General features: G+C 44.4%; 6 protein-coding genes across 6 annotated transcripts; 2 read left to right on the top strand and 4 right to left on the bottom strand.

Moving 5' to 3' along the window:
* Positions 1-6: 6 nt before the first annotated feature.
* Positions 7-1,904, bottom strand: BYT42DRAFT_164445 (GPI transamidase subunit PIG-U). Its single transcript, XM_051562337.1, has 8 exons — positions 1,705-1,904; positions 1,582-1,646; positions 1,211-1,514; positions 1,048-1,154; positions 883-992; positions 672-815; positions 488-615; positions 7-431 (listed from the first exon to the last, which is right to left on the bottom strand). The coding sequence occupies exons 1-8, from the start codon at positions 1,853-1,855 to the stop codon at positions 193-195; spliced, it is 1,248 nt and encodes a 415-aa protein (XP_051418117.1). The 5' UTR covers positions 1,856-1,904; the 3' UTR covers positions 7-192.
* Positions 1,905-2,080: 176 nt separating this feature from the next.
* Positions 2,081-3,591, bottom strand: BYT42DRAFT_589937 (uncharacterized protein). The gene is made up of 5 exons (XM_051570433.1): positions 3,367-3,591; positions 3,051-3,314; positions 2,872-2,982; positions 2,270-2,816; positions 2,081-2,207 (listed from the first exon to the last, which is right to left on the bottom strand). Exons 1-5 carry the CDS (start codon positions 3,417-3,419, stop codon positions 2,097-2,099), a joined length of 1,086 nt encoding a protein of 361 aa, XP_051418116.1. The 5' UTR covers positions 3,420-3,591; the 3' UTR covers positions 2,081-2,096.
* A 149-nt stretch (positions 3,592-3,740) lies between these two features.
* On the bottom strand, positions 3,741-5,583 carry BYT42DRAFT_506166 (uncharacterized protein; the record flags this gene model as incomplete). The annotated part of the gene is made up of 10 exons (XM_051565074.1): positions 3,741-3,818; positions 3,882-4,047; positions 4,117-4,259; positions 4,322-4,429; positions 4,491-4,793; positions 4,852-5,007; positions 5,073-5,187; positions 5,252-5,331; positions 5,392-5,422; positions 5,498-5,583. 10 exons carry the CDS (start codon positions 5,581-5,583, stop codon positions 3,741-3,743), a joined length of 1,266 nt encoding a protein of 421 aa, XP_051418115.1.
* A 1,595-nt stretch (positions 5,584-7,178) lies between these two features.
* BYT42DRAFT_589934 (T-complex protein 11-domain-containing protein) lies at positions 7,179-10,078 on the top strand. Its single transcript, XM_051570432.1, has 4 exons — positions 7,179-7,669; positions 7,724-8,169; positions 8,264-8,929; positions 9,002-10,078. The coding sequence occupies exons 1-4, from the start codon at positions 7,276-7,278 to the stop codon at positions 10,037-10,039; spliced, it is 2,544 nt and encodes an 847-aa protein (XP_051418114.1). The 5' UTR covers positions 7,179-7,275; the 3' UTR covers positions 10,040-10,078.
* A 560-nt stretch (positions 10,079-10,638) lies between these two features.
* On the top strand, positions 10,639-12,871 carry BYT42DRAFT_627550 (FAD binding domain-containing protein; the record flags this gene model as incomplete). The annotated part of the gene is made up of 5 exons (XM_051572414.1): positions 10,639-10,757; positions 10,820-11,374; positions 11,442-11,988; positions 12,048-12,282; positions 12,343-12,871. 5 exons carry the CDS (start codon positions 10,639-10,641, stop codon positions 12,756-12,758), a joined length of 1,872 nt encoding a protein of 623 aa, XP_051418113.1. The 3' UTR covers positions 12,759-12,871.
* Positions 12,790-14,560, bottom strand: BYT42DRAFT_164275 (galactosyltransferase-domain-containing protein). Its single transcript, XM_051562335.1, has 3 exons — positions 14,457-14,560; positions 13,525-14,377; positions 12,790-13,446 (listed from the first exon to the last, which is right to left on the bottom strand). Exons 2-3 carry the CDS (start codon positions 14,343-14,345, stop codon positions 12,954-12,956), a joined length of 1,314 nt encoding a protein of 437 aa, XP_051418112.1. The 5' UTR covers positions 14,346-14,377; positions 14,457-14,560; the 3' UTR covers positions 12,790-12,953.
* Positions 14,561-14,914: the final 354 nt, after the last annotated feature.

Raw genomic sequence — 14,914 nt, 5'->3', positions numbered from 1 at the left:
CGTTAGAACAGGTGCTCAATGCCATCCGCAGTATTGACCATATTGTTTTGTTGAGCCAACTGTATCAAGTCACGTTTTCTTTCCAAAGTCAAAAAAAAATTGCATGGTTATAAGTACTATCATGATTGGAGCCACTTCAACCTAATAGGAGTACCGAGTTCGATTGGTTTATCTTGACGTTTATGGTGTTGATTATTTATGAATAATCTGTTTTCCAATGGTTTCTGGGTGTGCTACATCGAAATCGCGCCGTAATGCAGCGTATACAAGATCAATAATAAACAGTACTTGACCGAGATTATAAACAAGTGTGATTGCATAAAAGAAATTGGCATTGCCACTGCCGGCGTAAATCCACAAGTGCCAAAAGATGGGCGACAGGACAGACGAGTACAAGAATAGATTGGTGATCAGAAAGCCATATCGACAATCTGCGTTTCGCAAAAATGTTAATACCGATCCCATTAATAAACCCGGTTTTACTTACATTTCAGTAACTCATCGTGCAAGGGGATCAGTGCCAAATACATCGAGGCATCACCAGCAGAAGGGTAGCTCTTAAAGATACCCATCACACCGCACAAAACGGTTAACACAAACAAAGGATTATGCCTGCTTTTCCCGTGTAAGCATTAGGTAAAATGTTCATCGTCATTGTTCAACTAACTTGCCTTAATTTAATGCAGAGTGGTGCGACAAAGATGAATGCATGGAATTGGAAGGTAATCATGAAAAAGGATCGGAACTGCTCAAACATCTCAATGAAAAAGTACCAGAACATCCCCACATTCGGCGTCAAGTCTCTCAAAAAGATACTACCCATCATTGGCCATTAGATCATCCACGTCTCCGCAGCAAACCATTTCAAAATCACCAACTTACATAACACCGTATGTGGCATTGATAAAATCCCATGATCCCACCAAGCACCATGATAATCCAAGCAGCGCAAGCAGCCAGCCGATATAGGTGCTCACAGTAATCCACATTGACTAATAATTTATAAATCAGCATCCCAATACGTAACAATAGTGTCCATTAACTTACAGTGGAAGGATGTCGCAACATAATGATCAACGGTGGTAAAAGCATTAATGGGTAAAAACTGAGATAGGAGGCCAATGCTGCCCAGAACATGGCCATCTTTGGTCGATCTTAAAAAAACCAGAGGATCAGATATTGCCTTCAAAGTGATCATTGTTACACTTACACATCATGGCCCAGAAAATCGCCATGACAATGCTTAGATTGGTGAACAGAATGGTTGATTTGGATACGCAGGATAAGATTGTCAGCGGATTGAAGAGATACAGGTATACAACAGTTGAAGGTTGAAGACCTGACAGTTTCTCCTCTACTTTCAACTTTGGTTGTTCAGCGTATCGCCCTTGTTTCATTATGGCAATTTTTCCCAGACAGTGAGCGATGATCATATCCACCATGCTGTACAATGCTGGTATCACAAACGAGGGCAAAGTGCGTAATATCGAAAACAAGCCTAGCAGGAGCGGCATCTACCGTCAAACCCAGTGAGCTTTACGGCCGATAACCATCGATTCCGAGACTGGTCGTTACGCTCACCTGATGGAATAAATCGGCATCGTAAGGTGGAACATTACTTTCATAGAGAAAGACGCCTTCTGCCACTACCGGGAGCATCCGTCAATAGGGTGATGCGCGTTATTTCAAAGGTTCAAGACATACATCGTTTGTAACTCGTCACGGGCGTTGTAAGTTCAACTCGGTCGGCCAGTGTGGTCGCTATGCTAGGTATACTGAACATCGCCAGGCGAATGGCGAGCGCCACGACGTACGCAAAGGCATCGTTTCGAAACCATGCACTCCTCTGCACCATGACAAAGAAACAGAGTCTTGCCGCTGCGAAATGAGACGGAGATAACAAGAAAAGGCACGAGCGCCGCTCCTGCCAATCTTTTGACTGGACAATTTCCGGTTCTCCGGATTTCTGCCACTCCTCCACCGGACAAAAATGCGGTACTTCCACCGAATCTCACAAAACTACCATACTGATCGACAATAATTGACATTGAAAGACCTTTTGTATAAAGTCTTGATTCATCTTGAAGATTATTCTTTTACTTTGAGTATTCAAGTTGATGATAAACTATAGGAATGGTTGCCGTTGATTGTAGCTTTGCAAGATACATTGCTCTCTTTTGGTGGTTTACCAAGTCATGTTTCTTTTCCTACATGTCATTGTGAGTTACATAACACTAACCAGAGAATCCGAAGCAACATTTACACGTACTAGCATCGATATCCAAAGTCCAAAGCGTAAAGCCAGCTCCGTGTCGGTATTCATGGCAGCTTTTTCCAACGTCGCGTCGTCGGCTGCACCTATCCGATCTTCAACAAACTGATGCTGTTCTTTATAATACTGAGCCAAATTTAATGATAATGTTTCGGCAAAGTGTACACAGAACCGTCGATGGCACCATAATGCTTCGTGTCCGGGGAATCTTTTGATAAGGTCGTTCAACCAGACAATGTGGTCTTGAAAATCAAAGGGGAGCGGCGATAATGCTTGTAGAACCCGTTCCAAATGCTGCACGCCTGAATGATCGCTGACGTTCAGTTCGACCCATCTCCGTGCTTGACTAAACTCTGTCTCAAGTAAATGACGATGATGGATTATCGTGGTATCCAGTAACCAATGGCGAAATGTCCATGCATAATAGTTTCGAGGATAAAGCGTTGCGGCCCGCGTGCATAATCCCAACTCTTTACCTACTTCATCCGCATCCATGTATGAATCGGATGCTGTTTCTGTGGCACGAACTGTGTACAGCCATTGCCTGTGATGCAAAAATTAGAATGAAAAGATAAGAAGAACGTGAGGACAGATTGTACCGATGATGCCAGGCAACGGAACTTTTGGAATGCTTGGGAATGGTAAAAACGAGATTCAGGAACACGAGTTCATCCTTTACCGCAACAAGTTTGGAAACTATCAACTGCTTTCTGCCATACAATTTGTTAGCAGTGACATTATAATAACATGAATGGTAGCCCAAGGAAGCTGTTTGTACCTCGTATTCATGGCGGTATAGTTGTCAGGTTTCACCACCGTCATCACTCGCGTGACGATATCGAGCTCCTTCCATTGTGCTGAATGAATAGCATCGGCAATACGTAGTTTTACAAAGCATTTCTGGGCTTCGGCAAGAATAGCTGGAACAGAGAAAATGGGGATCCCGAGTTTAGTATCTACCACCACTAGAGGATAATATTCTGCGCTGGTCTCTGGTAATTCATCGACAGGAGGAACAATGTGTAATAAGCCTAATTCATCGCTGCTCATTCGTCAGGTGTCAGTACACAAAGCATACGCGTGCCAAAGCTTACATATCGTGCGTAGTAAGAACCGTAGCCAACTTGGTATAGATGCTGCTGTCCATGATTTTCAACAAGACGTTTCACTTATTCGACAGACATCAATTTAGTGTTTCGTCAAGTTGGACTATCTTTGATAAAAAATTTCGATGACAGGAAACTCAAGTCTTAATTGTCACGTAGCATGAACCAAGGCGCACAGTCCATCGTTTTATGCAGCACTTGTTGTCGATCATGAGACAGTTCCTTTTCTTCTTGTAAATATACTATATTACGGTAATAAATTAAATTTCAGCAAACTATAATACAATGCTACAGTAATAAAAAATCGACAGTGGCAAAAATATTGGCAATGCCGAGGGTATTTTGTACAGAATGCTTTCCAATTATTTTGTTACTTGATCCTTGATAAAGTGCATGAATCGTTCGCCGTACTGAACAGGATGAACAGCTGATATACCGTCCTATCATCTGGTTGAGTACTTTATCGCTCTCTTCAACCGTGATCTGATATCACTGTTTCTTACCTTGTCTTGGGTCATACTCTTCCAGACATGTTCTAATTTCTTTACGTAGTTGTACGGTGTCAGAATGTCAATCACCCCCATAAAATAGATCGTATCCGTCTCTTCGTTGGCTTCATTTGTTGAATGAAAACCGCCATCTTCAGAGTAAAAGATGCAGTAACGGCGTCTGTACAAATCGGCACAAAATGATTCAGTTTATATCAATTCATAGCGCGACAGCTTGCTTTTTACTTACTCTTCGGAAGGACTGTTGGGAAGGTCGGAGGCGGTCATGGATACCGGACTGGCATATTTGAGCGCTTTACGTACCATCTCGGCTTTGCTCTCATGTCTACTGTGACGCGATAATTGACGATGTAACTCGGGACTATTGTTAGGCTGCTCATCCTTTGTGTTAATAGTGCCATGTTGCATCACCATGATTTATTTTCTTGTCCTACCTTGACCATTTGCAGGTTGTGGTCTCGGAGATGATCCCGATTCCCGCGCTCAGTATCATGCATCCCAATCAATAAGCTGTAATCCATGATATTCAAACGCTTCAAAAGCTATGAAACGCAGGGTGAATATGGTACACATGATGTTAGTAACAATCTAATGACACTCTACCTCTACGTCTCGTTCCAACTGCATGACCAGCAGTGACCGTTTCCTTGATCCGAGTTCCAGTTTGGCTTTGTCTTGAACCCAGTTCTTTTCCTTCCTTACGGTGCCCGGATTTTTCTCGATTTCTTCATCAGGAGTCCATCGACCCACGGTGGAACCTTTCAGATCAAACACTCTGTGAATATCCATGTTCCCTGGAAACACATTGCTCATGACGATGAAATGAATTTTTCGTCCGTGAGGCAACTTGATGCGGTGAAGACCGTAGAATCGACAGAGGAGGGTATTCGGATTTTGACACACATGCTGCATGATAATACCGTTTAGACATGTAACGACAGCCAACTGGATGAACCATGCTTACCTCATAATAATCCTTCAGTACTTTGCGCATGAATTTATGCTCTGTATGACGGATGGTTTTGATGATGAAGCGGTAATCACGGGAATAGTAAAAGAAGCTTCCACTTTTACCCGACGAATTGCATTCTGACAGGATGTACTTGTGGGTCAAGGACATCTTGAGAGCAGACGGGATGAGTCTTCGTCGCGTGATAAGGACGATGATGATGCAGGTTTTCTTACCATGTAATCTGCTGGGTCGATATGGAACTTTTCACGTAGGTAACGAAACACCCATGGCGCATAATCCTTAAACTTGAAATCGTACTTGACGCCCGGTGTCAGCTCGTTGCCAGTGCTACCCATCCCTCCCGTTTAGTTACTCCATCATTACAAATCCACAATCTGTTGAAAAAACCTACACGTCGAATACAAGTTTATGTGCTGCCTTGAAATCTTCCTCTGTCAAGTCACGCTTGATTTTGGCAGATACACGACCCACCTAGAGATCCACAGATCAGCTTTTCGATCCTCTAATGTGAAAAACATGTAGATCACTTACTGCTATCCGAATACCGGTCAACATATCGTACCTATGTAATCGGTATTCAGTATGCCATTATATCATTTTGGATGCCAAGAAAATCCTTTTCGGGACTAAAACTCACATTAATTGATAATTCCGATGGCCCTCGGCGACGCGGGTACCATAAACCACACGTTCATCATCGTCGTCATCGGTATCGCAGGTCATTTTACGTCGAGAAGCCCTTCGTGCTGCGCGACGCGACGTTATTTCTGCCTCCAGAGCGGCTTGTTCTTCTAAATTGAGGTCACCCAAGTCGATGGCCGTCTTTTGCTGAGAATGTCTGGATGATATACTGGAAGGCGAAGGTCTGTGCACTGAATGCGAAGCTCTATTGGAGTAGGGGATATCAATCGGAGGCACCGAGCGCTTCCTTGACAACTTGCTATCCTTGAATGAAGAGTTGGGGTAAGATCTGCCACTGGTGTTGGCGTTTTCTTCGTCTGGTTGATCGGCAAGTGACAATGGATGCGCAGCCGAGGGCCTTGCCATATTTCTCGGTTTGTTGTTAGTATCACTGACAATTTGTCGATGGGATGTAGCGGAATGGTGTGATTCAACACTTGGACGAGGACGTTTCGAGTGGACAGTGTCTATTGTGTAAGCGTCTGAAGCTTCGGTTGGAGAACTAAAACGAGATGAGACACTGTGCGGTCGTCCTGTAGCTGTGTATGAATCATATGTATCCGGTGATTTGGATAGCTTGGTAACGTTCATATCTGTTCGAGGGGAATGACAAGGTGAAATGGCAGACATGGCGTGACAAGGATCATTGAAAAGGAAACGCAAACGAACCCTAAAACTGACAGGCCCGAAAATCTTTTGTCGGCGAATCAAAAAAATTCATTACAATGATGCTCAGTGCGTCGGTTTGACGTCGGTGCGATCCAACTACGTGTCACAAACTCTCACATTGTATTTCCAATGAAGAATCTGCTGCCTTAATCCAGTTGTCTCTGTATCTAATACCCATGATCAATTTGCTTTCTACTGTATTAAATAAAGTATTCGTATTTTTTCTTTTTTCTTTCGTCATGGCTGTCGGAACATTTGGACGAATTTAAGCACAGTGACAAAGGCGGGGGATCAGCACCATCTCTCTCCATCGGCTGAGTTATTCACCGCACTGGCGTCAATTGGTTGGCATATCTTTGGAAACTATCGAAAATAGTAGCAGCTGAACAGCCGTGGACTTGTTAATCACTTTCTAATCATGTCGTTCTAAGCAAAAAAGCTTATGTACATCTGCAAGACCGATTTTATTCGGCGTAAAATGTGAGCGGCTTATTTTTTTTTACCAAATTGCCCGTGATAGGGAACCGTATACGATGCCTAGACCGATACAGATACTCCTGTTCCCGCATGTACGGATGTTGGTCATGCTTAGGTCACTCAATAACGGTAGTAAATGGTGCAAAACCTATCGTAAGTCAGTAGATGATGATCCCATTGATGGTAGAATTTTTGATGATAGAATATATATCATGAAGAGCACTTGTGAGACACCATTTGTGGCTTCACAGGGTCATGCATTGATGGGCTGCAATATGTCACGTGGGTGATAACGACAGGTTGGGAAACCATGGCGAAGTGCACCAGCACACTCATTGGCTGCTCGAGGAACACTCCCCAAAAAGTGCAATATGATAGAAACAAGTGTCAAGTGAAAAGGGAAAATAACCCCGTGATATGTCACGATGGTTACTATGAGTTGCTCCTTATAACAACGTTTCTGAGTTTTTTTTTTCTTTCTTCTTTCCCTTCTTTATTATCATTGTTCAAGTGCAACAAATATTTGTACGGCTGTTTCTGAGTTTGTTTATTGTTCTTTTTGTTTCTGATATTTTTTTCGAGTCAAAGATGATGGAAAGAGACAGTGCCGGGTTTTTCTTTGTCGACGCACTCTCGCTGTGTCAAACTTCTGGCAGACCATACCATTTGGAGAAACGATTTTTGCACAACGTGAATTATCAAACTACCACCACCACTTTGCAAGCGGCGGAGATCAAAAGACAAGCGTTTCTGGAAGCTCGACGTCAAAAACTCAATCAAAAGTTTCTTCAAGTGACACGAGTCGTCAAGGAAAATCAAGCCCGCAAAGAGAATCGTCATTTACTGTTTCTTCGATCGCTGGAGCTGGCCGAATCAAAACGCAACCATCACCTCGAACAAAGAAGATCAGCCAGTAAAAAATCAGTTGAGCGAGCCAAAATCATTGCTCTTCAGCACCACCGAAAATATCAAGCTGAACGAGGTAATTAGATTTTACGTTAACCCCATCACTTTATTTAATACCTCTTCTAAATAGAGCAACTACGAAGACATCTAGAAGAACGTTTGGAAAAGACCAATACTCGTCGTCTTCACTTATTGAAGCTTCCCAAATCAAGCTTACTAAAGACACACAAAATGCGGGAGAAGGAGGAGACCAAGACCATGTCGAAAACCTCCACAACCACCGTTCCGTCACCTGAGAAGCAGAGAAAGCAATCATGGTTGACCTTACTCCAAGCGTTTCGTGACCTTGGACTACCCAATCCACTGCACCGAGATACTTGGCAAGAATTTGGTCCACTGGGAGATTTGCTGAGAAAGCCCCAAGTGATTATTATCACCTCCAAGATTTTGAACGTCGCTTTACGCAAAACAGATAAAGAATGCAGCAGAAAGCGTGCACGTGTCCTTCTGACCGCCTATATGATCCTCATGTGCCCTGCTGAAGTACTGCAGGACGCAGAGGGTGCACAAGAACAGGTGAGTGGGTCGAATCCGCAAATGGAAATTTTGAAAAAAAAAAATTCATGCAAGCTTACGTCTTAAAACGCTTTGTTTCTATTTTTGGTGACAGCAACTGCGAACGGTTGCTAAGGAAACGCTGGAAAATTTTGAATCTTGGCTTCAACTTCACGATGATTCCGCTGGCTTGACTGCCAAACGATCTTTTCAGGACAGTTGGAGAAATTTTTACCAACAGTTTGAAGCCTGGCGAACCAAAGATCACGATGCCCTGGTCAACAATGTGTTTGATTATTGCATTGAACTGTTGCAACTGAAAACCCTTTTAGCAGAGAACGATGATCCATCTCCGATGATGCAGGTGGAGCAGCAATTGAGCGAAGTGAAATCACGTTTGCGACAGATTGGTGGCCAAAGCGCACTGGACCGATTAGCAGTTGCTGAACAGAATCTTGATCAGGGATCGGTATCGGAAGATGGGCCATCATCAACACCGCGTTCCCCGGATAAAATTGATAAAACCGTCAACCCTGAGGAGTTCACCAAATTACTGTCAAGCTATGCACCGTACATGTCCTCTGCCATTACCAATGAGCAACTGGTCCACGAGCTGATACTGGATCCTGAATTCAAACTGCAAAAGTATCGGCCACGCTCCGATCTGGAGGATCGCGTGAAAACAATGGCAACAAAAGCGTTTTTCGATAAAATAGCTGAAGAATACGACCGGGGTGATTGGCAAACGAGTATAGCACCATTATTGCAAGATGTCCGAGAGGTAAAAAGTCTGGGAGCATCGGAGCCCGATCGTATCACGATAGAGAAAAAAGTAAGCTAACAGAATGTACAGCAACTTGTAGCGCTCGTGCGCCCAGGAACAGCCGTTCACTCCAGTATTTGCGAAACATTAGACATCAATTTACTGGAGCAGCAGTCGAGCAAGAATATTTTTGACATTGACAAGACATTGACCTATATTGGCACCATCATGAGCCACATCTGTGCTCCTGTGCGCGATGAGGTGATTCATGAACTGCCTCATTTAGAAACCATGGATCGTTTGCACCGGATCTTGGAGATCCTGGAAGACATGACTCTCGACCTGGCCAACTACCGGTTGCGTGCCCTCCGTCCTCACTTGATGCCCATTGCCGTCGAGTATGAACAGTCAAAGTTTGCCGAAAAAATGGGCAAGGGAGATTTACCAAACACAACTCAATGGATCGCAGAAAGTTTCAAGCGTTTGTACGATGCTGCAGCTGGAAGAGACCCGGAAGGCATTTTGCCGCCAAAACAATGCAATCCATCTTTGGACGATACATTTGAAGAAGCTATGATATCATTGATCATGTCACCAGACCTGATCACCGTGGATACTTGCCCCGAAACACTCGTCATGGATAGGCAGCGATTATTGGATTATCAGAACCAGGCCCAAGCGGTCACCATGGTAGCTGCGCTGTTGATGCTCGCCAAAAACGTCAATACATCCAAATCCGCCGAATTGCACTCTCTTTCGGACAAGCTCTTTTTGCTTTTGGAAGATCATAGTACGACCGTCGACCATCTTGCGGCAGAAATTGACGCCGCCGTTGCTGTACGAGATGAATCCCGGCTTATGATGCGATCGATGGTGGACAAGACATTGTCGCACAGTGACAGCTTATATTCGCTCCTGTCACGTCGTGTTGGATCCGTACTCAAATCCTATATTCATTCTTCCGGAGAATTCGTCACACCGGCTATCCTGACCAGCTATGGTTTAGAATATGTAGACAAACCATTGAAAAGCCTATGTCGCAGTGTACTGGCACTCGTCCTTCATCATCGTCAGGTGTACAACACTTATTATAGACAAATCATACGTAATATCTCTGTAGGTTCATAAATAGCTCCAACATTCACGAAATAAAGTAATCAACAAGAGAAAAAAAGTAGCTGAGCGAGTATTATATAATGCTATACACGCTTGGCATATTAAAAGTTCGCGTGTTTGATTCTCCTAACAGAAAAAGAAAAAAAGGAGGGAACCACAGAAAAAAGGCACCCATTGGAAGGCATTGAAAGAATCGTGTAGACCGTTGTTCAAAAAGCGCAGAGTTACATGGTGCAGCTGCGTGTTACCGTCAGTTTCATCCAACACACCTACCGTCGCTGCGAATTCTGGTACGAAAAGCATGGTAATTCCTTCCCGATATTTACCCATATCTAAATTCTGATACAGAGCACATGTTCAAAAGTGTATCATGAGGAGGACTTGAACAAAAATGCGATGGAACGATAGAAGTGAAACATTGCTTGAGAAATCCAAAGTCTGAGGAAAATTCTGAAGCGCCAGTAAAAAAGTTTGGTGGACGGAAATGGAGGACGGTGTTTTTGCTTAGAAACAAACATCTGGTATTCCGAAAAAGAGAATAAACTCGCGCCTCATGAAACACGATTTGTTCTTTTATTACGGGTTTCTTTTATCTTTTCTTGCTGTGCACGATGGCTCTCCCAAACCAAATCATTGTGGTGGGAGGTGGACTTTCAGGCTTGGCCGCAGCTCATACCGTTGTAGAACAGGGTGGCAATGTCTTGTTGCTGGATAAAAACCCATTTTTCGGGTAGGTCTGATATAATATGTAACTATGTGTTCGGCTGATAACTCATAATGGGGAAACAACAGAGGCAATTCAACAAAAGCAACATCAGGTATCAACGGCGCCTTGACGCGTACTCAAATAGCTGCTGGTATCAAAGATTCAGTGGAGCAATTTTATGAAGACACCATCAAATCGGCGCGTGACCTTGCACGGCCTGATCTCATCTCGGTACTGACTGGACACTCGGCTTCAGCGGTCCATTGGCTTCAAGAGCAATTCAAACTGGACCTCTCACTTGTGTCCCGCTTAGGTGGCCACTCCATGCCGCGCACCCACCGTGGCAAAGAGCAATTCCCCGGTATGACAATTACATATGCGTTGATGGAAGAACTGGAGGATTTAGCAAAAAAGCAGCCTTCGCGCGTAAGAATCATCAAGAAAGCACGCGTTGAACACTTGATCCAAGGCGGCAAGGGTGACATTGTAGGCGTCGAATATCGTTTGGTAGGCAAGGGTAAAAAGCTGGAGGATAAAGTACACAAGGAATACGGTCCGGTGATCCTTGCTACAGGAGGTTACGCTGCTGACTTCGGATCCAATTCCTTGCTCCAAAAGTATCGACCGGAATTTTTTGATCTGTAAGGGAACCGATGTTTGTACCGTGGCTGAAGCCGGCCAATGACTCAACTTTATGCACTGAGTTAGGTCCACAACCAACGGCGATCACTGCACGGGGGACGGTATCAAAATGGCGGATGCTATAGGTGCCAATACCATCGACCTCGAAAAGGTTCAGGTGCATCCCACAGGCTTGGTTGATCCGGAAGATCCGGACAGCAAGGTCAAGTTCCTAGCGGCCGAAGCACTACGTGGCTGCGGCGGCCTACTTTTGAATGCAGACGGTGAGCGATTTTGCGATGAACTAGGGCATCGCGATTATGTTACAGGTGAGATGTGGAAGACCAAATTTCCAATCCGTCTGGTCCTTGGTACAGCCGCATCAAAAGAAATCGAATGGCATTGTCGCCATTATGCTGGCCGTGGTCTCATGAAAAAATTCGAAAATGGTGAAGCTCTGGCCAAAGAAATGGGTATTCCTGCAGCCAAGTTGAAAGAGACATTCGAGACACACAAACGCATTGCCGAAGGCAAGATGAAAGATCCTTGGGGTAAGCGCTTCTTTTCCAACGTGCCAACGATGAGCGATCAATTCTACGTGGCATTGATGCAACCTGTTTTGCACTACACAATGGTAAGCTTACTCGTACCAAACACTGTAAATGCTTTTCCCACTAACGAAAGCACTCTTAGGGCGGTGTTGAAATCAACACCGAGGCTGAGATCAAGGGAAGAGACGGCAAGCCAATTCGTGGATTATTTGCAGCAGGGGAAATGTGTGGTGGTGTTCATGGCGCCAACCGTCTTGGTGGTTCCTCGCTACTTGGGTGTGTCGTCTTTGGTCGCGTCGCTGGTCGCTCAGCTTCGCGTTACCAATTTCAGCACCTCTTGGCCGGTCAGTCGAATGGTGCCACTGTAGGAGAACAGCGTTTATCCGCCATCACCCGTCACCTTACCGGTGGAAACAACTTTGGATTGAATTTGACAGTAACGCAAAAAGATCCCAATCGAGTATCACTGGAAATTGCATGGCCTGGTGCCAATGCGCGTTCGGATCAACAAGAACCCACTGCTGCCTCCACTGCTGCCTCCACTCATCCTGCTGGCAACGGACAAACGAGCGCGAATACAGAAGCCCCGAAAGAAAAAGAAGGAGAAAGAAAGCCGCAAACCTACGGAAAGGACGAAGTGGCCAAACATAACAAAGCGGATGACTGCTGGGTCGTGGTGAACGGAAAAGTTTTGGACGTGACGAATTTTTTGGATGAACATCCTGGTGGGAAAAAAGCCATTCTTCTCTACGCGGGTCGGGATGCTTCAGAGGAATTCAACATGTTGCATAAACCAGATGTCGTGGAGAAATATGCGCCAGAATCTATTATTGGCACTTATAAAAAAGAATAATGAAAATGCGATTTTTTTTTCTTGGTTGTGAAAATAAATAATGCTTTGTTTCTACAACTTCAAAAAGGGAATATAAAATGCTGACATATATAATACACGGTAAACCAAACGAATCCTAAATGACAACAAAAAAAGTGAAATAATAAGAAACAGAAAAAAAAGCTGAGCAAAGCCAATGCGACCCAAGTGACAAGCTTATTCAACAATGGTTAATGACGGAGGGTTCAAAAGAGTGACCCCTTTCTTGTTGTCACAATCGAAATTCCACTCCTTCCAATGATTGCCCTTGTTGTGGCACGGGTAGCACAATCCGCATACGTGAGTTTGAAATCCATGGCACATGCGTCGACCTTTTTGTAAATTTTCAATCATGTCGTACATGGTGCCACCAATGGCGTTGGGATCACCAAAATCACCAAAATGCTTCGCAATCATATCCTCTTCACACGCGTTGATCTGTTGTATCCGGCGATCATGAATAGGTAAGATATTATACGCGAATAACCAAATCCCCAAATTTTGATCTTCGTTTCGAACAAACATGCGCGGTCCACCGGCGCCGGCAATGAGATGGATCACATCGCGGGAAAGGATGTAAAGAGCACCAGCCGTGTAAGGAGGGAAAATGGGAAGAGGATATTCGAGTTCCGCATTTTTGTTGTCCTCACTACGAATAGGTGGAATATTCCTAAAATGAACGATAATAAAAGAAATTCGTGGTGAGTTTCTCCAAATGTCACCTCATGGTAGGGCCATTCTTCCTTACCAATACGCCAATCCACGCCAGTACCGTGTCTTGCGTCCCAGTTGTTGCAGTTCCTTGCTGATCGTGTCCCAGCGTACAAAGATATCATCGTCCGTCTTGATAAAATAATCAAAGTCGTACTGGTCGGCCCACACCATGGTGCGGTACACCTTTTTGCTCAGGTCATTGTATAAATCGGACGAATCCAGGATCAAGATATCACCATATTTTTCTCGTTCTTTGGCAATCTTTGGTCCCATAGCGGCTTTCACGGCCTCGGATGGTGGTTCACCGAGAATAAAGCGGTAAAAGAAGGACATCTTGGCATTATCGGCTGGCTGAAGTTTCAATGTCGTATCACGGAACGTTTTACGCTTCTCCAAACTCTTGGGAGTCCAAGCCGATAAAACAAACACCATCACGCGAACGTCGGCCTCTGCCAAATCGGGGTGTTTGGGAGCCGCAGGAAGTTGTGATCGCATTTCCAGCAAATCGATGGATCGAGATCGAAGGGTGCTGACCTGATACAGACTGGCGAACATGGTGCAAAATATGACAATCGACAAAGGAAGGACAAGAATTCGAACCACGGTGGATTTATGATTGATGCGCGGCATTTCGTGGGACGATTCTCGGTGATATTTAGGCGAAGAGGCTAACAAGATCTTCAAAACATTGGAGACCAAAAGGACGAAACAAATCGTCATCCATTTCCAGATGGGTTGATCCGCACCATAGTACGAGCTGATGAAAGCGGAAATCGACCAGTTAATAACGATCAGTGTCACCAGACGAACGATGGCATTATTAAGCTCATAGTGATACAGCCACCGACGAAGCATACTGGTTGTAAGGATCCAACTCCAGTAGCCAGCTAATAAGCACTGAGGGGGAAAAGCAGCTCGAAATTAGACAAGGTGCGGCATGGCGGGAAAAGGGCTCACGATACATACCCACAGCGCTGCTACACAACAGATGAGAGGTGTGCTTTTCGTTTCAAAAATGCCCGTGTCATCGTAAGGTGGCTGAGTGTATGCGCGCGATATGTTACGAAAGAAGCCTAATCCCGCTGGAATTAAACTCAATAACCGTAAAATGATGATGGGCAAATGAAAACGTCGGGGAACATTGAGAGAAGAGAGCGACAAAGTTCCCTGTCGGAAGGATGGGAGACCGTGTGACTACAATATGGGTATATCAATGCTAAATGTCCATTGTTAAAAGCATGAGTGAAGCTTCCTTACCATGGACATGGCATGCAGCTGTCAGTTGGAAAGTCACCAATCTCAGTGAAGATGAAAATGAAAGGATTTGAAAGGGTTGGTCAAAAAAACAAGGAAAAAGGGAAGAAAAAAAAAATACAGCCATTGAGTGGTCCAAAAGAGGCGGAATTTGAACCACTCATTGTCCG

This window comes from Radiomyces spectabilis, assembly GCF_025331425.1.
Source record: "Radiomyces spectabilis strain NRRL 2753 chromosome Unknown BYT42scaffold_19, whole genome shotgun sequence".
Taxonomy (NCBI): Eukaryota; Fungi; Mucoromycota; class Mucoromycetes; order Mucorales; family Radiomycetaceae; genus Radiomyces; species Radiomyces spectabilis.
The sequence above is the reverse complement of the archived record's forward strand: the minus strand, read 5'-3'. Positions and strand labels throughout refer to the sequence as shown.

Bases quoted from the DNA above. Each gene is read 5' to 3' on its own strand.
- BYT42DRAFT_164445 (XM_051562337.1), bottom strand. From the start codon at position 1,855: ATGGTGCAGAGGAGTGCATGGTTTCGAAACGATGCCTTTGCGTACGTC. The intron at 1,647-1,704 runs GTATGTCTTGAA...TGCTCCCGGTAG, and splicing joins CGTGACGAGTTACAAACGAT to TGGCAGAAGGCGTCTTTCTC. The intron at 616-671 runs GCAAGTTAGTTG...ACACGGGAAAAG, and splicing joins CCACTCTGCATTAAATTAAG to CAGGCATAATCCTTTGTTTG.
- BYT42DRAFT_589937 (XM_051570433.1), bottom strand. From the start codon at position 3,419: ATGGACAGCAGCATCTATACCAAGTTGGCTACGGTTCTTACTACGCAC. The intron at 2,817-2,871 runs GTACAATCTGTC...TTTGCATCACAG, and splicing joins TCCGTTGCCTGGCATCATCG to GCAATGGCTGTACACAGTTC. The intron at 2,208-2,269 runs GTACGTGTAAAT...AATGACATGTAG, and splicing joins GACTTTGGATATCGATGCTA to GAAAAGAAACATGACTTGGT.
- BYT42DRAFT_589934 (XM_051570432.1), top strand. From the start codon at position 7,276: ATGATGGAAAGAGACAGTGCCGGGTTTTTCTTTGTCGACGCACTCTCG. The intron at 7,670-7,723 runs GTAATTAGATTT...TCTTCTAAATAG, and splicing joins AAAATATCAAGCTGAACGAG to AGCAACTACGAAGACATCTA. The intron at 8,930-9,001 runs GTAAAAAGTCTG...CAGAATGTACAG, and splicing joins TATTGCAAGATGTCCGAGAG to CAACTTGTAGCGCTCGTGCG.
- BYT42DRAFT_164275 (XM_051562335.1), bottom strand. From the start codon at position 14,345: ATGCTTCGTCGGTGGCTGTATCACTATGAGCTTAATAATGCCATCGTT. The intron at 13,447-13,524 runs GTAAGGAAGAAT...CGTTCATTTTAG, and splicing joins TGGCGTGGATTGGCGTATTG to GAATATTCCACCTATTCGTA.